Source organism: Myxocyprinus asiaticus, chromosome 16 (assembly GCF_019703515.2).
Source record: "Myxocyprinus asiaticus isolate MX2 ecotype Aquarium Trade chromosome 16, UBuf_Myxa_2, whole genome shotgun sequence".
Taxonomy (NCBI): domain Eukaryota; kingdom Metazoa; phylum Chordata; class Actinopteri; order Cypriniformes; family Catostomidae; genus Myxocyprinus; species Myxocyprinus asiaticus.
Genome location: NC_059359.1, coordinates 36,257,441 through 36,283,959, shown reverse-complemented (window position 1 = coordinate 36,283,959; position 26,519 = coordinate 36,257,441). Strand labels below are relative to the sequence as shown.

General features: G+C 36.7%; 1 protein-coding gene across 5 annotated transcripts in view; it reads left to right on the top strand.

The window, feature by feature from the left end:
• triob (trio Rho guanine nucleotide exchange factor b) overlaps positions 1-26,519 on the top strand; it is a 237,687-nt gene that overhangs the window by 189,721 nt on the left and 21,447 nt on the right. For all 5 annotated transcript variants that reach the window (XM_051720104.1, XM_051720103.1, XM_051720101.1 and 2 more), the window contains exons 35-39: positions 3,137-3,380; positions 20,182-20,465; positions 22,283-22,453; positions 24,449-24,544; positions 24,632-24,780. In XM_051720104.1, the coding sequence (XP_051576064.1) occupies positions 3,137-3,380; positions 20,182-20,465; positions 22,283-22,453; positions 24,449-24,544; positions 24,632-24,780 (944 nt within the window). The remainder of the gene's footprint in view (positions 1-3,136; positions 3,381-20,181; positions 20,466-22,282; positions 22,454-24,448; positions 24,545-24,631; positions 24,781-26,519) is intronic.

The window sequence follows — 26,519 nt, the reverse complement described above, 5'->3', positions numbered from 1 at the left end:
AGCTACACCTACTGAAGCATTCAGCAGAGCTCAAACCACTGCTGTTGTGGTAGCATGTTTTGATCTGCAGCAGTTTCAGACAGGGAAAATTATTTTATGTCTATATTAAATGCTAAAGCCTCACCCTAAAGGTGAAAGACTTAATGTGTTTTACCTCCTTTAATATTATTTTAGGCAATGTTGGGAAAGCAAATTTTTAGACTGCAGCTTAAAAACCAAATACTAATCTTTTTATAAATGCTAATCTTTTTACTTAGCAGTTAGCTACACTAAGAGTGATGTAGTATTCTGACACGCTACACTACTACTCAATGGAAAAAGTTGCTAGCTTGTCACTGTAAAAGCTACACTATTCTGACAACAGCTGAGCTGCTATCACTGCTACTGAAAGACATTGTTCAGCATTGTTCACTAGCAGAAAAACCCTGACAACAAATTTGCTAGCAAAGATGCTAAAGGAAGTGAGGCTATATCTCTGCAATTTAGCGACACAGCCATTTTCTGGTTAAAAGTAAATGAAAATCTACTTATAGCCTTTAACCATGTTTCCTAAAATCAGAAAAACCTAAATATTTTGGGTTTACTTTCTTTTCAGAAATGTCGTATTTGTGACAAACAGTACATGTGACTGTCACTCGAGTTGAACAATATCTGTCACAAATACATCAAGACACTTACGTCTTAACCTCTGATGATAAAATCAATAGTCACGCGAGTTGATATATATGGTTTTTTTTTTTAACTTCGTATGTCTGTGATGTGATTCAGGCACATCACTTATCACATAAGCGAAGATCAGACTATAATTCTTACAATCGATTTAACCCATCTCCTAATGAAGTTACCAGTCACTGGCAAGTAACTCGTTTTATTTACTTGCCAAAGCCAATTTTTACACACTTTTGGTGCCTGGCGAGTTTTAATTTTTGACACTGCCTACAATAAAACATTGTTTAATAAAGAATCACTGAAAGTACAGTTTATTCCAGGACAAGAATTAAGTTCTCTTTGAGGAATGGCCACACTTAGAGTTTTGACAGGGTGGCGTCTAGTTATCTTAATATTCCCGTAACCTGATTAGAGACGGACGTCATGAAGGTTCCCTTACTGGGAAATATTGTGAGCGTTTCTTTGGTTGCGTTGGGTTTAGCAGCACAGACGCTTGATCTCCCACTCACAGTCAGAGCAGTTCTCTCACACGCCCTCACACGTGCCTGTTTTTGTCACCGATATGTATCGTGAGCCTCCTACAACAACACACAAACCACTTGCTGATACTTGCAGATTTAAACACTTGGACACACCGTCTCTGCTTTTATATCTCTCTCTTTCCTGTCTTATTTTCTGTGTCTCATACATACACAAATACACAGTATTGTGGTATAGCTCATAATTGTTTCTCAATATTTTTCAGCCTTTTCAATAAATATTCAATATATACAGTATATATATAAATTGTTTCACCAAACAGCCATCCTAACCAATTATATTCATAATGTTTCAAGCAAGAAGTTAAACTATCTAACTAAAAAAATGTAATGAGAATTAAACCAGGAATGTTTTTCACTAACTTGACACTAGCAAGAATTATATAAAAAAATAAAAAATAATAATTAATATGCATATATATATATATATATATATATATATATATATATATATATATATATATTCTGTATATATAAACATCAATATTTTCCTACATATCATTTTTATGAAAATAATTTCATATTTTAAAATATTAACATTTTAACATTTAATTACTAAAATATCAAAAATGCAGTATTTATTCATAGTCTATTATTTACTTATATTTTAATTAAAAGCAATAATACCACCAAAAGACTTCTGTGAAAATTAAAACAAATCAATGAATCATACTTTTTAATCGATTAATATAAGCCGACAGTTTGAACTGATTCGCAGAAGTGAATCGAATTTACCAACTCTATCACCAGCTTTGCTACTACTGTAACTTTAATTCAGAGATGCTTTTAAAACATTTGTCTTAATGCTGTCATACTTGCAAGTTATAAGACACGGGAAAATGGTAAAACTAGTGTAATAACATGCTCTTTGAAATAATTGGTGGACAAATAAAAAGCAATTAAAATAATTCCGATGTTCACAATATATTGCCAGCAAAATCATGGAAAATATATTGGGAATATTCAGTATATCGCCCAGATCTAATATGCAGTCATACACAAACATGTAAAAAGTACCTAGCTGTCACTAAATTCCCTCATACTGTATACCCTGATGGCCCCTCTTTCAATGACTCACTGTTTCGAGCATCTAAACACATGTAGAGCCCTCTCAGTTCATGGCGAGGTGAAAAGGTGAAGCTCCGAGAAGCAGACCAGTCCCTGCACATCACTTCTAATAAGCATTAATTTGCCTCCTGCTCCTTTAAATCTTGGCACAGCCATCACTCCTTCAGACTGATTCCATCACTGTGGTAATGCGAGGATGTGTCATCAGCCTTCAGCCGCCTGCCACTTTACCTCAATGGAATCTTGAATGCTTCTGTAGATAAGATTTATTCTGATAAGAAGAGACGGTTATTCAATGTTCATCTTCAAATTGAAGGATACGGCATTGTTGAAGATGGGGACTTTTGACACAGACCGTCAGTTTGTGTGATTGTCTGCGTAAGGATGTACTAAGGGGTTTTGTTTTGGTTGAAACATGGCGTGTGAAGGTTCGGGGTCAGTGGCTCACCTTTTGAGTTCACTGGCGATGCCACATTACCAGTGGGTAGGTTTGTTCTGAACTTAAAGTGATAGTTCACCTGAAAATTTAATTGTCATTATTTACCCTCATGTTGTTTCAAACCTGAATGACTTTTGTTTTTCTGTGGAACACAGAAGGAGATGTTTGGCAGAATGTTAAGGACTGAGAGCCTCATTGTATGGAAAACAGATGCAATGAAAGTGAATGGTGATTGAGGCTAACATTCTGCCTAACATCTCCTTTTGTGTTCCGTGGCAGAAAGAAAGTCATATTAATTGAAGACAGATTTTGTATTTTTTGGGTGAACGATCCCTTTAACATTTTTTTGTTTGCTCTTTTGTTATTGTTTTTGTGGATATATTTTAAATATTGAATGTGATGTTGACTTCTTCCTCTACAGCTGTCCGGTGGCTCAGAGTTGACGGTGGTCATCCATGACTTCATGGCCAGTAATGGTTCAGAGTTGACAGTACGTAGAGGTCAGACAGTGGAGCTGTTGGAAAGGCCCCAGGACAAGCCCGACTGGTGCCTGGTCCGAACCACCGACCGCTCCCCTGCCCAGGAGGGCCTGGTACCCAGTGCCATGCTCTGCATCGCCCATTCCCGCAGCAGTATGGAGATGGAGGGCATTTTTAACCCTAAAGGTAAGATGGAAAGCTTTTCTATTTCTTTAAGATTGGGATGGGTTGAGTTTGATTGGACTAAGTTATGTCCAAACCTATACAACTTTGTTTCTTCATAAAAATCAAAGGAGAAGTTTTGCAGAATGTCCAAGCTGGTCTCTTCCTATGAAAGTGGATGTTAACCAGGGGCTGGCAAGCTCCCAAAAAGAAAAAAATCACCATTTAGTCCTTTGAAGCCATATTTTTGAAATTAACAGAATGAAATTTAAGTTGTAATTCACTGAAATCAATGACAATGGTCACGATTTACTGTCATTGTATGGAAAGAACATCTTGAATATTTGGCTATAAAAAACTTCACAGAAGTTGTATGGGTTTGGAAGGACATGAGGGTGAGTAAATGTTGACAAGACTCTCTTTAGATGTTTCTTCATGTTATTTGATTTTCCTGCTGGAAATTCCTGCTTATATCTGAAAGAATTGTGGGATAATTGTATGGGGTCAGGGTTTAGAATGACATTCATTTAGATTTACAGTACATTCCAAAGAGGCTGGACAGTGTTTTGACCTTGTGCAGTCCTTAGACAAATTTGGAATAGTGTTTTATGTTCCCGTCCATTCATGGGAAGATCCTTTATATGCATGCTTGAGGGATTACTCAAAGACACGTCAGCACATGCGTCTGGGGTTTGCAGCAGTTCCTTTGTGTAAAGTTTTTAAGTAACGTCTTTTGACTCAGTAGGAAATAGGGAAATTGTCTGGGAAACTCTTAAAATATTTATGTCAGTATTTATGTATTTGCTCTGAAATGGTTTAAAACTCTTATTTTTCTCTGATGTTTCATTTCAACCAAGAGCCAATATGGCCAAGTTGATCCAAGATGTTTAATGCAAGAAATAAAATACAGTTAAAATGTACTTTTTGCAAATTTTTTACTAAATGAACATACAGCCAGTGCTATTTAATAATGTTCATTTATAATGCACTAATAAAAACAATAGTAATATTAGTATTACACAGTAATAAACAGCCATATTTATTACTACATTTATTACCACATGCAGTGTGTACATATATTTTTACTAAAACATTTAGTAAACGTGGGGACTTCCGTGAACATTTTTGAGCAATGAGACAAATTAATAGTTGAATCAGAGATTTGAAACAGACATTTTTAACTGATATTAAATAATCGAATTTGCCAACTCTTTAACACTGTTTTTACATGCTCACGAGTCACGAGACAATAAAGGATTGAAAAACTAGTCTTTTGGAAATGTAATGGTCAAATGAAAAACACATTATTATCATCATAGTATTTACAGAATTGCTTACTTTTATATCACCAGCAAAATCATCAATATTCGATTTATCACCCAGCCCTGAGGTCACTTATGCAAAACTGTCATATTATTTGTTATGGCTAAGGTTTTCTAGCTGTGCTAAATCAAAGTGTAATCAGATGAGATTATTCTAAGGTGTGTATCCGAAACTAGTGATCAAAGCAGTGTACAGGTGTGAGTGTCTGTTCTTGACTCTCCCTCTAACTGAATATAATTTTAATTGCCATCCAGCTTTGCTCATTCTTATTAGGGTTGAAGTGCAGTGAGCATGTGGTAACCATGGTGATGGGCTTTGTCAGGTGATAAGCAGGGTTGCCAGGCTGCAGGGGATTTCCCTGCTAAACTGTATCCTTGCTGACAGGATAGTTAATGTAATCTTGTGATTTTGGTTTCCTACAACAAGTGTCGAAGGTCATCTCATGCATGTTACTGTTGATTGTTGGCTATTATAATATTGTTCCCCCTCGCCCACCCACATGACTGGTTTTGGAAGTTATAACATTTTAAGAAAAAAAAAAATATTCTTTAGAATAATGCACCAAAAGACCAGAGATGTTTATTAAGAGAGTGTAACAGGTAAGGGATGGGCAAAGAGGAGGCGGCAACCGGCTGAACAGTCAACGTGAATTTTAATGATATAAATTAACTTAAAACAACATAAAACATAAAGACACACAGCGGCCGCGTGCATCTCTCTCTCTCTCTCTAACTTGCACCTCCGGCTCGTCTTTATCCCCCTCCCGGCTGATTAGCCTGATTCAGCCTGCCGGCAGGTCTTCCTCGCCTTTCTGGAGCCCTGGGAGAGACGAGGGGAGGGAAAGGAGAGAGGGAAAGAGCGAGGCGGAGCGACAGAGAGAGAGAGGAGAGAGAGAGAGAAAAACTTGTTCACCGGTTCCGGACATGCTGTCGCCCGGTCTTCAACCACTCCACCGCCCTCTGGTGGACGCCAGCTCGCTCCTCCCCCGGTGGACAGCAGCAAGTCCTCCGGCCCCTGGCGGACAAAACCACTCCTCCCCTTCTTCGCCGGCTGACAGCAGTTCCTCTGTCCCTCGGCGGCCGGCAGCGACCCCTCCGTCCCCAGGCAGATGGCCGCGGCTGCTCCCCTGGTGTGTGGCAGCAGCGAGGACTCCACCACAGCGCATCCCTCCTCCCTCCCGGTTTTCAGCACTACTGTAACAGGTAAGAGATGGGCATTGAGGAGGCGGGAACTGGCTGAACAGTCAACATAAAGTTTAATGAAATAAATGAACTTAAAGACACACAGATGCACAGCGGCCGTGTTCATCTCTCTCTCTAACTGGCACCTCCAGCTCGTCTTTATCCCCCTCCCAGCTGATTAGCCCGATTCAGGGCCTGCCGTTTGTCCTCATGGCCCGGCCCTGCCCTGCTCCTTGTCACAGAGAGAAAATGGGTTCAAATTTGATTTCATGTTGTCTTTAGGTCATCCTAGGACTATGCAGTGTTATTGTCTACAGGTGTTAGAGGTTTGAGTACAGCTGTAATACATTAGTTGCAGCAATTGTAGAGTTGTAGAGTGTCTTTATCTTGAAATCTTGTAAGAGTGTGTAAAATTCATGATCAGAGATGTGTAACATGGAATCCACCACAGTTAGTCAGTGTTGTTAATACATCTGAACAGGCCGTGTTTTGTGACAAAGAAATTATTACAAAGAAAGAGCATGTGGTGAAACTCAAAGGGTCAGCAGGCAAAAATTTTTGAGGTCACCCACATAAGGATGACTGGGCAGCATCTAAGCAGATCATTAGTGTGTGCAGGGTGTGGTGTGCAGTTTGGGGAATTCTAGGGAGTTTACTGAAACTCACTTAGGGACAGTAGTAATTTTAGCTCTTGATTTTGTAAGAAAGGGCTGCTTAAGTGTTCTAGAAAATCTGCCTGATCTCATGAAAATTGCATGACTGTAGCGACAATTTTGTGAAAGTTATTACTTGGTTCATTACACATATCTAAGCAGTTCTGAGGTGAAATTTACTTTTTTTGTGCTCAAAGTGAGTTAAATGTTCTTTCAAACAGATGTGGTTTTAAAAGTTAATGCTGTATCGAGTTTTAAATCAACAAAACCTTACTGCTAATGTGATTTAAGCAAATGTGAAAGGAAAAACGTGATTGCTGAAGCAACCACATCATTATGTGGTGCTTCTATGACACTTTCGGCTCATGTGTCAACTTGTGTTCTCTTAAGGCCCCAGTCATTTGGAGTGCAAGTGGTATGCAGCTGAGCAACTGCGCAATTAGATCACACTTGAACAAGCTTGTAAATGTAGTTGGTTATGCAATGCAAGCTTTAAAATGTATAGTCTTACAAGTCATGCACTATAACAGGGCTGTCCAAACTACAGCCCGCAGGCCATCTGCGGCCCGCCGACTGCTCTGATGCGGCCTGTGAGAGATTTTGGAAAATAACATAATTTGGCCCGCTAATGAGAAATTATATGAAATTCGCGTACAGCCACATTTCACAGCGCATTTGTGTCCACTTGTGCGTTCTCTTTAGTTGCCACCAGCTTCATGCACTGGAAGAGTTCAGGAGTTTGGAATCCTCCAGATATCCACGGATGAAGCACCATGCAAAAAGAATGATGCACTCTTGCATCTCTGCTTGTACTGCGTGCTCTCAGCTCTCACTTGCGGATCAACCAAATAAAGGGAGCGCAATCATTTTGATCAAATTAAAATCATATTTGTAACACAAGTAACAACAGAACAGAAACTATGACTGAATTACTAATAAATAAAGAGTAATTCCTTGAATCACGTCATAGCAGGAAAATGTAACTTATTCTGATTATTGTTATGCATCACACCCAAAACTGCTTGTACTTTACAGTGACACTGAATAGACGTCAAAAAATAAAAACGCAAAATCCAAGGGCATTGAAAGTAACAAGCTCTTACCCAGTATAATTTTTGTTACATTACTGCATGGTCAGAAATTAATGTTTCCATAAAGGGGCCAGTAATTGCCCTATGGGTATAATTTTCAGGGGAATTTTTGTATTTATGTGGGCATTTTAGCTAAACATATAAAAATGTACTGTCATTCGTTTATGCAAAACATATTTTATGTAGTAGTGTGAAATGCTACTCTTAAAGTCAATTTTTAAGAGCTATATCAGATGGTGTAAATAAAAAAAAGAAACCCACATTTTGAACTTAAGGGCATTTTTTATTTTATTTATTTTTCTTCACTTTTGGGGGCATTTTTGCTCCTAGCCCCCCTTAATTTCTGACCCTGCATCACTGTTCTATTACAAGCATTCTTGGTGTATAACACAAAATGTGATTAAAACTTGCATAATATTAAGCATACTATATAAAGATGATGCAATAGTGGCATTTAGCCTTTTTTTTATTATTACTATAGCGGTGCGGCCCTTGACACCTTATTTGTTTTTGCATGTGGCCTTCAGTAGAAAAAGTAAAGACACCACTGCACTGTAGTAAAAGTGTTTAGATGTCATAAGATAGCATTGTGTGAAGAGCATGACAAAAAGGAAGTGTTTATTAACTTATAATCTGCCGTTTTACTTGCAAATTGTGTGAAAATATATAAAAGTTGTTGTTGCACCACTAGTGTTTATTTCACAAGGAAACTGCTTCGATATGTACAACGAGCCACTTAAAAATAATTTAGCAAAAATGTGGATATAGTAACGTGATTCTAAGACCAGAAAATAGTAGGGTACAATGGGGAAATGTGCTTTTTTTCTGGTCACGAAGTGTATCAACATTTTTTTATGAATATTGATGGAGCAACAAAATTTGTGTGAAAATAAATGATAATTGAAGGTTGTTTTGATTAAAAATATATTTTTTTTAAGGTGGCGAGGGAGCCTTTTACCCCACACTTGGGGTAAAAGGGCCCCACATTTGGGGTAAAAGGCCCCCAGGGGGGTTATAGTGAAATCATGTAAATATAGGAACAATAGTTATAGGGCAAAATTTGTCAACTTAGGCAAATAACTTTGAGACTGCATGATGCTTTATTGAGGAACAAATTAAGATACTTATTCAGAATAACCACTTCAGAAAAGGGTTGAACATTTTCTGTTCGTTTCAATCACATTTGGTATTTCAGAACATCTCAAGTATCTTAAGTATAACATCTCAAGTATAAATAAATTAATCACTATTGTGATTTGATCAGTCAATGTTAGCCCACTTTTAAAAAGATTCTTAACAAATGTATTCGCCCCACTTAAGAAAATCAGTGTGCTTTATGGGGGCCTTTAGCCCCTGCAACTGTGAGGCTTTTTACCTCAAATACCATCCTCTCACTTTAAGGCTGCAACTAACAATTATTTTGATAATCAACTAATCTAATGGTTATTAGAACGATTATTCATCTATTCAGGCAATTATTGCAACGATTAATCATTAGCTGTTAACCGACTATTCTGCTTGTGCCTCGACTTAAAAGGTTGTATTAAACGTGCTTACTAACAATAAAGACAATCGTCTTTTAAAAATACCTCTAAAATACATTCACTGAATTAAAGGGAAAAAAAAATATTTGTAAGTTTAATTCAGTAAAGAAATTCACTGCAAAAAATCCTATTGTTATCAAGTGTTTTTGTCTTGTTTTTCATTTAAATTATCTAAAAATCCTTAAAACAAGATACACTTACTTGAGAAGCAACATATATGATATTTAGACTTGCTTTAAGAGAATGTATCTTAAATATAAGTGTATTTTGTATATAAGTGTATCTTTTCACTTGTTCATAATTCTGCCAGTGCTGTAACAGGTAAATGTCTCTTGTTTTAAGTAGGCTATTTTTTAATATTTTTTAATATTTCAATATTAAATATTGTATTCAACGTTCTCCAAAAAAAAACGTTCTCCTCAGTCAGGCGCGAGCTGCAGTGCTGCTCTCGTGCATCATCATTAGAGTTTAATTTGATCTCATGTTACGTTAAATGAGATCAAACGACTGTTCGACAACGAATATTTTTGTCGGCAATTTTTTTTTTATTGTTGATGTTGTCGATAACCTTGACTAATCCTTTCAGCCCTATTTCACTTATTGGACAGTTATTAAAAAACTATTGATTTAACCACCTTGATCAAAGCTGAAAATTATAAATAAGTATTTTCTCTAAAAGTAAATGTGATAATTTCAAGGATTCTTATTGGCTACATAAATTTTTTTAATTACATTTTATATATATATATATATATATATATATATATATATATATATATATATATATTAAATATTAGATCAAATTACCTGAAAATCAAACTTTAGACATTGCACGCTAAAATCTTTTTAGCAGTCAATAGTGACAAACAGGTGTTTAGGAAAGTACTGTGATAGTTTTTGATGCTGTTTAGTGTTTTGATCTATCTATCTATCTATCTATCATCTATCTGTCTGTCTGTCTGTCAATCTAGTACCTTGTTGCTTTCATGAGAAATACCAATATTTAATGTCATAATTTAAACTTGTATCAATTAATGTTTTATAGATAAAGTATTATAAGAGTCAATTTTGGAACTATTGGTGTTAAGAGACTTTTTATTATTATCTTTCCATAACAATTCTACACATTCAGATTTCCCATACCTGTGTCATTGATGCCTCGTTTTTATGACATTATTAAAAGTAGACAAGCACATTTCCTTTGGCAAAGGTTGTGGGAAATGTCAAATTGCCGGTTCTCTTTCAACTGGGACAATCAGTATTTATAGAATGTGAAATATGAGCCACCATAACTCATAATGACCAGTGTGTTCAACTCTTAAAATTGCTGGACAGTTTTATTTAAGAAATGTTCTAGGCATATTTATAAGGCTGCTGGTGTGTTGCAATGTATCCATAGGAGCTGAAAAATCTAACTTTTCACAGTAAGACTAAGGTAGAATGTTGATTAGTCTTACCATGAGCAGTTACCAGTCTGTATGTGTAAAAGTGTGTGTGTGTGTGTGTGTGTGTGTGTAGGCAAAGGAAGCAGTCTGACTGGCCACAGCCCAGCTACTGTGAAGCAGCCAAACACACTTTAACAGGGAGATCTTTGTAGCTGCCCCGGTGCAGGCTCTGTGAGAGGCCTGTGATATAGAAGTAGTTGTTTGTATATGCGATATTCATGCTGTGACCTGATATTGGCCATACCTGTCAGTCCCACTGTACGCTGTTAGACTGTCATTTACCGCTGGGACGTATTATTACCGTGTTCCTATTGAAAAATGCAGAAAATGTGCCAACAGGTCAAAGCCTGACTGATGTTGTTTTGGTGAATGTTATCATCCACATGGCTTTTTTTTTTCAATGTGCATGTTTATATGCACAATCTTTCACCAATTATGCTTAATAAGCTGACAACATACAGTATGTGGTCATGTAAACGTCCTTTATCAAGGTAAGATCATAAACGGATTTAGAATAAACCAATAATCACACATAGATTTTTGCCCTTTACCCTGATTTTGTGTTGCTTGTAAACACCTTTACGTGTTCTTACCAGCTTAACCAATGTGCACAAGTGTTGTGCGCATTACTGTTTACGTTTTGATGTCAGAAGCAGAAAATAACCTGATGTAAAATCTCATGTAAACAGTGTTTTCTTGCATTTTTGGTAGGTGTCAGCATATTGGTGTGCATGTTAACATACTCAATGTTAACATATAACAGACTCTAAGATGATCTAAAACAGCATTATTTCCCATAGAAAATAATGTTGTCAGATTTTTTTCGATTTTAAGTATCGAACAAAACTTCTCAAGATCATCTGTGTAATATATCACCGCAAAATCCAAAGAAAAAAAATGCTAATTATATATTTTATATTTTGCTTAAAGAAAATGAAGCCTAATTTTACTACTGTTAAGATTTATTCATTGTGGCATTTTCCTGACAATTAAGCACATTCTCATTTCTATAATCCATTAAAAAAATTACTATAATACGAAAAAACAACAATGTATTATTTATTGTAAAATATTTATACATCATGGTAGTATTTGTTGACCTGCCTTAAATGTATACAGATTTAAATACAAATACATTTGAATTACATAATGAGAATGTAATGAGAATCACAGTTGATGATAATGGGAATTAAAAAAAAATAATAATTTATAAACGTGAAAAGTAAAACATACAGACACATTACGGTAATGCGAGAAAATGTTCTTAATTGTCCAGAAAATGTTGCAATGCAACAACAACAAAAAAGGTCGTTAAAAAAATGTCCTTTTCTTAAAGCAATATTTTTTTTTTCTTAGTATTTTGGGGTATGTTTTTATAAGATGAGATCCAATTAGAAGACACTTCTCAGAATAAGTTGAGAAGATCTGGCTCTTCTGGAATGCCATCTTTCATATTAAGCATGTAGGTTATATATTACACCACTGCTGGCTCTAATTTCTCTTCTCTTTGAATCTTCTCATCCGGCCTTCCCTTCCTCCCTCTCTCTCATTCTGAGCATAACTCACAGCTGTGCATGGAACACCAAACCTCCCTCTTTCTCTCCGTCTCCCCCCTCTCTCTCTCTCTTTCATAGTCCATCACTCTCTTCTCAGCGTCATATGGTGAAATCCTTTCAGTCTAAAGGAGTAGGTTAAGTTTGCCTCCTCCTTCTGGATCACTTTTTGACATGGCACATGGAATACACTCATTTTTATCAATCAGTCCACTCTGTCACATGGGTTCGGCTTCAGGACGCTCAGAGAACTGCAAGTATTGGCTTCTGGATTTGGGTATGTGATTTACACTGGACAAAAATGGTGTCAGGACTGAATACAGTATCTGTCGTACATTCTGGTGTATTGAAGTTGTGTAAATGAATTTGGCTTTAACTTACCTAGAAAGTTTTTAGAACGTTTAAAAAGCATGTTTTGTTGGTCATATTAGATGCTTTTTTGGGATTTATGCAGAAATCTACATTATACATCATTTTTCAGAAAAAAGTATTATACAACAGTTAGATTTGGTCCTCTAATCTGATTGGACAAGCAGAGCTTCAAGAGTGTTGATATTTAGTATATCAGCATGTATCATTCCACTTGTCTGTGTTTGTCTTTGTTGCTTGGCGATGCATCGCTTGCTTTGGCTTCGTTTTAAGTTATTTTCTTAGTTTGGAATTATTTATCAGACCAAAAAATAACTGCCCATATTATGTCTTATATGGAAGTAGACCCAAGGCTGCAGTCGTGCTGATATTCAGTACAACAGTGTGATATTGATTTATATATATATATATATTATATATATATATATATATATATATATATATATATATATATATATATATATATATATATATATATATATATTTACTTATTTATTTATTTATTTTTATAATTGTTTATTTTTTTTTATGATCTCCTGATCATAAAATTAGCTGCTTCAGCTGATAATTATTCCCTGTTTGTCCTGTCCCTGAATTCTAATATTTGTCCAAATTTGACATTGACGTCTATTAGTTTTGGGGATGTTCAGGTGTCTATAGAATGTTCTTTAGATTAATTTGTGTAACCTCATTCTCACTTCAGTAAATTGTTTACATAATCCTGATTTTTTTCTTAGGGTTGGACTGCCATGCATTTAAAAGTAGTTTATGGCATTTTTTGTTTAGAATTCGAAAGTGAAAAGGATACATTTTTGATGGTGTTTATATTTGGCTTTTGTTCACAGCTGATTGATTGAGATGTTATGTTGCTGTTTACATGCTTTGGATAAGGGCTCTGTCTGATATACAGTCTGGGTTAGTCTGTAACCTTAATAAAGGTTCCCACACACAAAACATTAGCTGCTTTTCCACTATCAAGCCAGGGCTATCAACTGGCCAGCCGGGGCCAATAGCCTCGGACCTCGAGCTGCAAGACCAAAATCTATCTGCATTACCACCATCGGGCCAATAACTCCGCAGCGTTGCACAAAAACCTGCCCTTAATACGCCGTTGCGGTGCCAATGTCACACACCTTGCCCATTTCACAAGCAAGAGGGGAGCTCAGGCTGAGGTATCATTTTATCTAGTTATTTAGAATATCGATTTTATATATAATGTAAACAGCAAGATAAATTAGCGTTGACAACTCACCGACTGTAACTGTCATGGTGTCCCGACTGGTCCCTCCACTAACAATGGGACGATGTCCCAGCACACCATCTATGAAATTTCACTGAACCATGGAAAGTAATTTCTTTGGGCACTGTTTTGTCCATTGGGCATTTTAATGGATTTGTACTGTACCTGCATTTTGCTCTGGATACACAACCTGGAAGTTAGGCGAAACTCCGCCATTGATATTGAACACAAACCCCGGTTGGCCTTGTTTGGCCCAAGGGTAATCGGCGGGTCAAAGGCCATTGGCCGCTGGTCCCCGAGAAAGCCCCGAGGAGGCATGATGAAGTCCTGGAAGTGACAGTGGTAACGCAACTAGCCCTGGCACACATTAGCACGCCCTCATTTGGCCCGATAGTGGAAAGCGGCTACTGTGAAACCAATATTTGTGTGTCTTTACCATTGTTAATTCAGAACCAAAAAGCTTTTTAAAAACAGGCAAGATGATTTAAGCTTGTTTGAACACAAACACTCAAACATTTCTGTCATAAATCAGAGCTGCTCATAAAGTGACATGCAAACCTCTTTCTAATATTATCCATAAGCCCTTGAAGTTAGAGATTCAAAGAATGTGACAGCATCATTCTATCATGTCTGCACACTGTGATGTCATGCCCCTTACTGGTTAAGAAAAGTATAATGTACAGTCAGCCGGTCATTAGCACAAGATAAACCCAGACAGGGAGAAAGCAGGTCTTTTATTTTACAATGAAGACTAGCTAACAGCACACTATCTCACTTATTGCATGGCTGCTTATGAAATAAATTAATAAATAAATGAACATGAAATATTGATTTAAGTTGGAATTATTATATTTTGTGAGAAGAAAGAGACTGCCGAGTGATACAAGAGACATAAAACTAGCACAGATATGTAGGAAAGCGATTGTCTGGGACAATGCTCAAGGATACAGTTTTACTGTCATTATACAAAAATATTTGACCATAGAATGCCACAGTGGACAAATCAGAATCAAGTATTCCAGAGAGCTGTTTAATAATGAATGTTACCTGGGTCGGAACAGAAAGTTTCTTTGTAAATGGTTCTTTAAAAAATTCTGTTTGGATTTCTCACCAATATTTCATGTTTAAATCAAGCCTATATCTGGTAATATAATGTATAAATGACTGTAAGGTTCAGATGAGGGGACAGCAGGACAAATACTCTTAGTGTCCTCTAAAGGCAACATAGGGCCCATTTCTGTGGCACTGAAGGCTGGGTTTGTTCAGGTGTGAATTTAACGACAGGACCATTTATGAATGTCTAATAGAACTGCATTTATATCACATACTTTCACTACTGGTAAAAAATGTACTTGTGGAAAAAATTAACATGCTTGTGTTCTGCTGTCTCATTTAACATTTATATCTTGCTAATGTACTTGGAAATTAATGCAGTTGTGGATTTTAACCCTTCAGATTATATTTATTAGGGATGTCAAGATTACTCGATTAAAAAAATTCCTCTGTTTATATAAAAAAATGGCCAAATCTACAAATTGAAAATAAGGCAGAAGTGATGCAGTCCACTGACGAGGGTCCGAACACATAACGACAAGTGGTGTCAGCAGATTAAAAAATAAATAAAAATTTAGTTGTATGTCGACCTGCAAAACCATAACATCACTTCAGCAATGCAACATCATTTGAAAAGAAGACATCCAGTTTTCACAGACCCACCAGACACAGCATGGTAAGTTAACTAGTTAGACTGTATGCGAATTGCGGTGCTGCGTCCAGATGAGGGAGAGAAGTCGAGCCCTTTGTTGCTGCGCATTTCCATTTTAGGAAGAAAACAAAACAATATGAGCGATATAATGCTTTATTAACATTTTCCAAACAAAGCCTTCCTCAATATAAAGAAGAAATGCACTAATATATCACCAATTTAAGTCACATCAAACGTTTCCCAAAATCTAAGTGGGAGTTTGACTAACTGAAAGAACTAGTCCCCACATAGGTTGCGTATTCATTGCAATGGGCATTAAATCTCTTAAACTCTCATCATACACACTATTAATCTGCCGGTAGACTTTGGCTATGGCTTTCCTACAGCAATCGTGAAGCTGCATTCATGATTCACATCAGGGCAGCAACACCAGCGTTCAGCGCCGCTTTGAACTCACCATGCACATTACATAGTCTGAAAAATACTTGTTTTCTGTCACAAGTCCCATCTGGGCTTTGTTTTATTCATCAAATAGCACTTAGAGCTCCTTTCAGGGAAGCGCTGTCAGAGAACCTCGTAGGAGAGAGCGTAACGGTCAACTTTAGGGTGTTAAGACAGTTTCGCCCATACAATGTCAATGGGACCGCCACTAATGCTGAGTTGTAGGCTATCCTTGGACACTTTACACCTTCACACCATTGTTCATCTGTAATAATGTTCAATACGGTAATCGCGATTAAGAAAAATTAAACATTTTAACATTTTTAATTAATCGCATGCGTTAACGCATTAATTCTGACAGCTCTAGAAACAACATAAAATAATGTAATGAGAAAGACATCCGTCAGACTTGAAGCTGAAGTATCTAACTTTTTCAGTGTTCAAATACTTTTTCCTATCCCAGCTTAATATGCAGAGACAGTCGTAAGTAAAACATTTACTTGAAACCTGTAAACACTGTATCTGTGGCGCCATAAAAATTCCTCTGTTTTGTGCGTCTGTCTCGAGATACAATAACATTTACTCGACCAGTTGCGTGAGTTGGGGGCAGAATTATCTGTTGTTTCGATCAACGGCGGAAGGGGGGCGTTTTCAGAAAGATGTTTTGAAAACAATGTTTATTTATGCACTGTTTGGTGGCGCTAGTGGCGAAGAAATGACATACTTCAGCTTTAAATAAAGTTACAGTACACACGCAGTGGCTGATGCACAACACTTTCTGTTTAATACATCTGACTGTATACAGACGATCTAAGAATGTTATTTTCAGCAAATTGTGATTTGAGATCTGTGTACATTAATTACAGTTTGAAAGTAAATGCGATCTTTCTCCTCATGTAAATTAGATTTCATCATTATTTTGTTTGTAATAGTTGGAAATGCCTTACTTGCGATAAATAATTTATAGTTTATGGCCATTATCATTAAGTAAAACTCAACGTAGGAACCTAGAGAACTTTATTTACTGAATAAAGCCGCAAGTCTGTATGATGTCAGTTAAAGCTCAACATGAGCTTGTCGTTAAAGCCGCACGGATGCGCGCCTCTCCACACCACAAACGCAATATGAAACAGGCTTACCCTTTGGAAGTAATGACTACTCGCATGTGAAATTATTACGAGTGTTTACTTGAAGGAACTAAATGTCTTTTATGGTATTTTACATGGTATGTGGTAAGCGACAAGCTTTTGCGATCTGTGCAGTATGTAGCACAAGCTCTACAATGCCCGCAACTGCTGTAGCTCAACGCAAGAGAGTAAAAACATCTCTCAATTACGCAATACTGCAAATAGCCTTTTGTATTTCGTGTTGCATTTAAATGATAATTAAAAATATATATATATATATAATTATAATTAATTCTCATTAAACAAGATTGGTGGGCAGACAGTGTTTTCGAAAAGATAAAATATTTTATTTCCATGGTCTGTTTTGCCATATTTGAGTTCTAAACTGAAATGGGTAGATCGTGTTGAACTAGTTAATGAAAAAAGAAGATCTTGCAAAAAAAGATTTGGGCACACCTGGAGTAGCCAATGTCTGCCAGCTTGAAATATATATATATATATATATATATTATAGACCTGCTTTGGATCTCCGTTGGCTTTCGGTATTGTTTGCAGAATCGTTTTATATTTGTTATTCAATCATCGAGTACATCACAGGCTCATTAAACGTAGGCTAATGAATGCATTTTAGCCAAGAGTGACTTCAACTTGACAACATTATGCAATCTAAATTATTAAAGGTGCTGCAAGGGATTTGATCTTAAATCACATTCAGAAAACTTCCTTATTACCTGTCATATATCATTGAAATAGGTACCATGAAATATCACACCTGTCCCTGTAACAGCCCTAGGCTTGGTAAACAGTGGGGTAAAAGATGTCCGCAGATTGTTTATTTAGCTAATCAGAAGACATTCTGTCTGTCAATTATTGTGCACGTTCAGAGCAGAGGACAGCCCATATATGCTCGTGTAAGTGCCAGTATGGTGTCCTACTCCTGCAAAACGCTAAGGGTCAGACAGTGAAATGTTCAGGGGGACCATGGCCTTCCATCTGCTCCAGCACAACATTCTTTTGTGTGTGCGCGCATGTCTTTGGAGTGTGCGGTTTTAGAAAGTGGGGCCGTGGCTAATTCAACGGCTAGTCTAGCGGAAGTTCCAAAACGGAACCAAAAAATCTTTCTGATTACTCGATTCATCGTCAGAATAATCATTAGATTACTCTATTACAAAAATAATCTATAGTGGCAGCCCTAATATTTATCTTGCTTCGTGGTGATTCATAATTGTGAAGTTATTCAGTCCACGCTCCTCTCCCAATCATAGGGGCCAGCGTGACTCAGGGGATACCAATAGTACAGCTCCACATTCATGGATATTTGGAGCTTCTGGGCTCATAACAGGAGGGCAAAAGGGCATATGTGTGTGTGTGTGTACATTTAGGGATGGGAACCGAGAATCGCCTCTTATTCAGAACCGATTCCATATTAAAAAAAACATTTCAGAACTTTTACCATTCAGTTTCCCTTAACAGACTTGAAGGTGCATCCCTCCCCCAATGCGGGAGGAACACCGTAATAAAATACTGTCACAGTGTTTTTCTGCAGCGCTATTCAGTGGTGGTGCTTACAGCATAGTCGTGTTTCTGAATGAATACATCTTATGAGCCAGTTTGTTTTAATGAATCAAAAACATTTTTAAATCAGTCACAGCAATTATGGAACTAATCTGACTCACTTAATGAGATGCATTACTTTCATCATGACTGACTCCAGATGATGGAAGAATTGTTACGGTGTCATGAGACTTAAATCAGTGTGATTACTGACTGGTTGTTCATATGACAACATGTAGTTAAAGATACACTTGTCTTGTTTTTCTTGTAAGTAGTGGTATCTTAAAACTAATACATGACTGAAAGTACATTACCACACTTTTTGTTAGTGTAATACAAATATGTTTCACAGGGAATGAACTTTGACCGAGAGGTCACACTAGGGTCAGCTAAAATATAGTGTCCAATGTGAGGGGTCAGAGTAATGACAGTGACGGTTGAGATAAAGCATATGAAAGAACAATAAAGATGTATTCATTAGCTCTTGATTTTTCCTCTGCTCTGAAGGAGGTCTGTCAGAGGCCGTGAAGGTGGTTCTCCTGCTCATCAATGGACTGAAAAGAATATCTTATGCAAGCTTTATGTAAGGACATGCTTTCTAAGGAAGAGAGCGAGGTCTTTACAGAGCGTTTTGCAGGTTCAGTTTTGACAAAGCTCTCTGAAGTGAAAAGTAGAGCCACGATTTGCATTACTATGAGAGTCACCTTGCTGAGAGAAAAAAGCACTTAAACCTGACAATAAACCCCATGGTGCACAGTACTGTAAAAAAAAACACTTTCAAAAACTTTTAAAAATATGTGTTACAGGTTGCACTTTATTATAACTTTCATTAATAACATTATTAGCCACATTATATAATGCCAATGAAAACAAATCATTAGTTAATGTACAGTATATTTAAACAGTTTTACATTTCTGTAGCCTTGGTGTCATATATCGTTACAGAATATTTGAATGCTATTGATCTGTTAAGCATTGCATCATGTTTATTAATAACTTATTAATGATTAATGAAAATTACCACAAAGTGTTATTGTTGCTTGCATAGGTCTATACTTCATCTCAATATACAGTAGCCACTAAATGTATTCACTTAATCCACACTTAAATTGTCATTGCATTAGATAACAATATATCACACCAAGTGGTATTTATTTTACAGAAATATATCCAAGCACACTTTTCCAGCAAAATATTTAACATAAAGAAGGATTTTAATTATGAAACAATAGGTCGGCAAACTTAATTGCAAAAGTAATTGCAAAAATGGCTTAAAGTTAGTTCTGAGAAAAGGTCTAACATCATTGGTTTGCCACTTGGTTTGATACTTTGCTATATAATGAATGGACATTCATACATTTTAAGTGTAACTTAAGTGTCCAAATAATTTTTGGGACCACTATACAAAACAAGGCGTCATTAAAGATGACAATCTAGTTTTGTTTTAGGTAGTAAAATTAGTTCTTTGTCTTCTCAATGAAATGTTTCTTCAGCAGTTCTCTGCTGTAGGAAAATACATTGACCTTCACTTTATCTAACTGTAAAGTCCAGCTAAACATCTAAAATGACAGCTCTGTCTTCTCTCACTCTCTCTTTTAGACACGCTGTCAGTGTCCAGTAATGAAGGAGGTCTGTCAGGCAGTGCCACACTTCAGCCGGGTCATTTGCACAGTTCCCCTGGACCCAAGCGACCCGGAAACACTCTGCGTAAGTGGCTGACCAGCCCCGTCAGACGTCTCAGCAGCGGCAAAGCAGATGGACATGTAAAGAAACTCGCACACAAGCACAAGAAGAGCCGAGACATGCGCAGGAACGCAGATGCCGGCTCACAGAAAGACTCCGATGACAGTGCTGCCACACCGCAGGATGAGACCATAGAAGAGGTGAGTGACCAGGAAACCAGTGCACAAACTACTCCTGACTGCCCTGCCACTTTAGTTTTGTTAGTTTGTCGGTGAGTAGTTGACAAGAAAAACATGTTCTGTGGTGTGACATGCTATACTTCATCTAAAACAATTTTAAACAGCATTTTGTTTATAATCATTAAGCACTGTTTTATGGCCTCATATTAGTTGACAGAGTACATGGTATATTTATACTAGTGTAGAGAAAAGGTGATTAAAAATGGTGAAAAACTTAATTGATGACCAGTTGTGGCACCTAAAATATACATTTTTATTTTAACAGTCCAAAATAAATATATATATTTCTGTCAATTTTTATTTCAGTTGTATAACAAATTCCCATCAAACTGAATTTAGTAATCTTGTAATAATGTACATTATTATTAATTAAAAATAATGTTAAGTATTTAATTAATCAAACTGAAGTGTGCAATCTTTAAATAATGTACTTTATAATTAATTAAGCATAATGTGAAGTATTCATTTAAACTTAAATACTTCACATTTATGACTAATTCATAATAATGTACATTATTCAGTTTGATGGAAATTTTGCATACAATTCAAATGCATAAATTGAAAAAATCTTTAAAAAAAGTGTGTGATCACAAATATTTTTTGATTATATTGTCTACAAAAATGTACATTGATGTAAATTTATAGTGTACATTTATAAATTTGAGCCTAAAATCTTGATGCTGACAGTGCTGGTTAGTAATGGTTTACATATAATGTGGATTACAAAAATATAATACTTGTAATTAGATTACATTACTTTTTTAATGTAATACTATTGCAGTTACCGGTACTTTTTTGTGGATTACCTGATTATATAAGGTTTACGTTACCTACATCGTTTGATTTCCTGTTTGTGATTAATGAAAGGAATGGCACTTAATATACACTTAAAATTAGTTTTTCATAAAATAAAAAATGCTAAATCTAAAAGTAATCAGATTAGATTGCCTAAAATGTGTAATCACAAAGATAGTACCAGATTACATTTTAGAAGTGATCTACCCAACACTGGATGTTGATTTAGAAAAAGCTCATAGACATGTTATGCGACAACTGCCCTTACTTTTGAATGTCGTATCATTCAGAGTTAACATTTCGCTATCCTATTTATTTTTTAGATAACTTTTCTTTATGCATATTGCCAAAGAGATCTATTGCAACAGTGTGTTTGGTCAAAACAGCTCCCAGATGAGTAAATGTTCATGTTATTTTATGTTACTTGTCAGTCATATCCTGGTTGCTGCATCATTTGAAATGTCAATAAAGGCAAAAGGGAACTGTATCTGTCTTTTAAATGCTGCACGATATAATTTGTAATGGTCTAAGTGTTATTTAAAGGGGTGGGTAAAAATATGTATTTTCCGATGCATCACTTCATTTGAATGATCTCGATATCAATTCTTAAATCCCAAGATCGATCTTTTACTCAATGTGCAGCAGTCCACTACAATGACAGGAAATCACTCGCATTTGCAACCAAATTTCGTGCTATGCAACTAAAATGTATATACAGGGGTGGATTTAGGCATGGGCGACATGGGCAGCTGCACCCTGAATCGAGATCGAGAGTTTGGGAATCGGAATCGAATCTCGAAATCGATACCCAGCCCTTGTTATTTATGTCTTGTGGTTTCCAGTATAGAGCAGTTATAAAAACAGCGTTGTGCTTCCGCTGGAACTATTTTGGTATAAAAATGTGCCACAGCTGCTAAACTGTTTTACAGCATAACACTGTTTATCTATATTTTCTCTCTCTTTCTTTTTTTTTATTCACACAGAGGATGAGAAACGAGGGATTGAGCAGTGGCACTCTGTCGAAGTCATCATCATCAGGGATGCAGAGCTGTGGTGAGGAGGAGGGAGAAGAAGGCCCAGACTCTGTTCCTCTGCCGCCCCCCATGGCCATCCAGCAGCACAGTCTTCTACATCAGGACTCACAGGAGGACAAGGTAAATGTCACTGAGTGTCACATTCCACTGAGTGCAACAACCTCCATCATCCACCATCATTAGATGCTACACATTCATTATTTGAGCAGTAGCCATCATTTTTACTGCATGCTCTTGATGAGTTCTTTGCATTGTGAATGCATTGTTTTATTCATTGTTTGATCGTTTTGGGATAATAACACTATTATAGATTAATTCAGAGGTTGTATTTACCTTGAAGTCAACATGAAATCAAAACTAACATGATTTACTTTCTTAATTCAAATTGAAACACTTAGTCATATTGTGCAAGATTCATCAGTGCAAGTTATTCCAAAGAAAAAATGTTTGGGATCTTTCATATTCATATTATTTTATGTTTCTGAAGCTCAACTGGTAGAGCATGGCACTAGCTATGTCAAGGTCATGGGTTTACTACCCTTGGAACACATCAGGGTGAATACACTAAACTGGTGAGCCACTTTTGTGTGTGGTATTTCAGAGCAAAAGGCTGCATCTTATTCACTAACCACCCTCAATCTAGTTTAAGCAGAAGCAATCTGCTCTGAAATAGCACAGCTATTTTCAGATGTTTTCAGTATTTAAAAATAGTCATTGTCATTCCTTTATACACAAACATGCCTCCTTTCTAAATAAATTAGGCTCATTATAGATTGCGCTTCATTCAAAAAATGGTCCAGCCTAGTCTATATCGCGGTATTACCACCAGATGAAAAGAGGTATTTGTGTACATTTTCTATTGATCATGGCAGCAGTAATTCGTCAAATAATGATCAAATGATGGAGAAGAGCATTATAACCTGGCATATATCCAGATGCGCAATGTAGTCAAGCGCACAAGCGCACTTTCGGCATGTTAAAAAGATGTTTTACGATTACAGTAGTGGAGTGATGATGTACGGTCCCATCAGAGTGTGCCATGTTCACAGTGGTCTGCTTCATCCTCCGCTATATAATGCTCAGAACTGGCCAGTGATATCAGAATTGTGTGTGCAAAATGCGTTCAGCACAGATTTTGTGGCCGTGTTTGCGCCATTGCCTACAATGTATCAAGTATCGCCTACAATATTTCCTCATTGAATATTCTTTTTCAGTCAGATATATGTCACTTGCAGAAGTAAAGTGGGTTTTGAATGCCATTTTATGCTGACTTTAACCTAAGACCCTTGATGATATAGCTTAAAGGATCAGTGAGGTGTCTGATAGGTCTCTAACTGCCATGTGTTTTCTCTTTGTTTTTAATGTTCTCCAGCATTATGTTGATTTCTGTTCTGACTCTGTTTTGTCTCAGTTTCCCTATCTCTCGATGTAGTCTTTTCTCCTGCAGTCTTCTCCTCTTTTTTCCATCTTTTCAATCTCTTTTCTACTTTAAACCTAATCCTCATGTTATATTTTTGTCTTGTCATTGGTTAACAGTTGTTTGAATACTCCTCAAGCCCTTTATCAGTTGTGCTTTATCAGAACATGTTTCTTGAGGCACAGAACTGATCCTGTCCTTTAGTATTTATACAAATGTGAACTCCTGACAGTTTTAGCTTGAGAAAGCCTTTCTGTTCATGACCCGTCATGTGCCTTTAATGTATTCAGGAGTGCGTTCAATCACATGCAGCGGGCGGTCATGTGTGGTGCACTTACTCTTTACCCAAAACAACCCAGATCTTCCAAACCATAGTTCCTATTTCCATTCCACCCCATATTACATCCACCACTCTGAAATCAGTCCCTGACTGGCTGGTGAATCGAGAAACCACACCCATTACCACATTTGGACTGGAATGTTTCCGCTCTCAGTGTCCGAGCACTACAATGGTGAGCATCATTACAGATTCACTTCATAAATGGAGACTGAAGCCTGGCCAAGCTGGTTTTCAGCTGGTCTCCCAGCCCGGCCAAGCTGGTTTAAGCTGTTTATTCAGCATGGTAATCATAACAAATGACAATACTTCCACCACAGTGAGACTGTTAACATTGCTTCTTTCTTCTTTTATTACATAGGCTACCTCTCGCCTCTCTGGACGTCCCAGCAGCTCAGAGACACCGAGTGCAGCTGAGCTGGTCAGCGCCATTGAGGAACTCGTCAAGAGCAAAATGGTAGGAGAGGTGTTTTAACTAATGTCAGTCCATCTCTTGACATTCAGTATTTTATATGGTCCTCTTAATTGTCTTCCTCTCTCTCAGAAATTGGAGGACAGGCCCAGTTCTCTCCCTGTAGAGCAAGGAGACAACAGTAGCCCCTCCTGCAACCCCTCAGATAACTCCCTCCTGTCCTCTTCCTCGCCCATCAATGAGATGGACGAACGCAAGACTGGCTTCATTAAGAGACGACAGTGCGTCCCTCTCTTACATTCCCTCAAATATTCATGTATTTCCTGCTGAAAAGACCAACTTGTACCAGCATGGAAATTCATGCTGGTCTAAGCTGGTCTTTTCCGAAATGTCATGTTGTTTAATGTTGGTTATGTCGGTATCTGCATGGTCCAACATGGTCTTTCTGATGAACAGGGTTTGCACAAGGTCCTTAAAGGGATAGTTCACCCAAAAATGGAAATTCTCATCATTTACTCACCCTCATGCCATCCCAGATGTGTATGACTTTCTTTCTTCTGCAGAACACATATGAAGAGTTTTAGAAGAGTATTTTAGCTCTGTAGGTCCATACAATACAAGTGAATGGTGAACAGATCTTTCAAGCTCCAAAAACCACATAAAGATGGCATAAAAGTAACTCCAGTGGTTAAATCTATGTCTTCTGAAGCAATGCAAACACTTTGGGTGAGAAAAAGATAAATATTTCAAGCCTTTTTTACTATAAATCTCCATTTTTGCTTTCAGAATGTGAAAGTGGAGATTTATAGTAAAAAAAGGGCATAAAAATTGATCTGTTTCTTGCCCACACCTATCATATCACTTCTGAAGACAGATTTAACCATTGGAGTCGTATGGATTACTTTTATGCTGCCTTTATGTGCTTTTTGGAGCTTCAAAGGTCTGGTTACTATTCACTTGCATTGTATGGACCTACAGAGCTGAGATACTCTTATAAAAATCTTCATTTGTATTTTGCAGAAGAAAGAAAGTCATACACATCTGGGATGGCATGAGGGAGAGTAAATGATGAGAGAATTATCTTTTTTGGGTGAACTATCCCTTTAAGTGCCTAAAATGCTTGAATTTATCTTTGAAAAATGTAAGTACTGGAATACATGGAAAATCAGCTGATTTAGTTGAAAAGGGCTTAAAAGTGCTTGAAATTTAAACGGAACATTTATTCTGTGTAATGTATGTCCATCAAAGATGAGATCCATGCACTCTACTTTCATATAATAATGTCTCTTAATATCCTTTCTGTTCTTTGCAGTCAGTTGTTGATGAAAAAGTAAAAATAAAATTCATTTTAATCACACATAGCACAGATGCGGCAAAGAAACTGTTCGACTCCTCACTCAAATATACCAGTCAAAAGTTTTGAAACACTTACTCATTCTTTACTATTATTCAAAAATGTGAAAACAATTATAATAAAGTCATTAAAACTATGGAATAACATAAATGGAACTATGGGAATTATGTTGTGACTAAACAAAATCCAAAAGAAATCAAAACTGTGTTATATTTTAGCATCTTCAAAGTAGTCACCCTTTACCTAGAATTTGCAGACATGTACTCTTGACATTTTCTCAACCAACTTCTTGAGGTATCACCCTGGGATGCTTTTTAAACAGTATTGAAGGAGTTCCCATCTATGTTGGGCACTTATTGGCTGCTTTTCTTTATTATTTGGTCCAAGTCATCAATTTCAAAAACTTGTTTTTTTTTAATTAAATTTTAGTTTTATAATTAAATAAATTAATGTGGTGGCACAATTATATTTTTGTCTACAAAACTAATTTCAAACATTTAAGCATACCCCTTCAGATCAAAACTTTTGACTGGTAGTGTATACTTTCACATACTAATCTGTATGTATCTCTTTTATACAATTGTAAATGGCCTGCTCACGCCATTTTGGAATTACTCTAATTACGAGTTCCCTACTAGTAAATTTTGTTCACATCACTTGTAAATA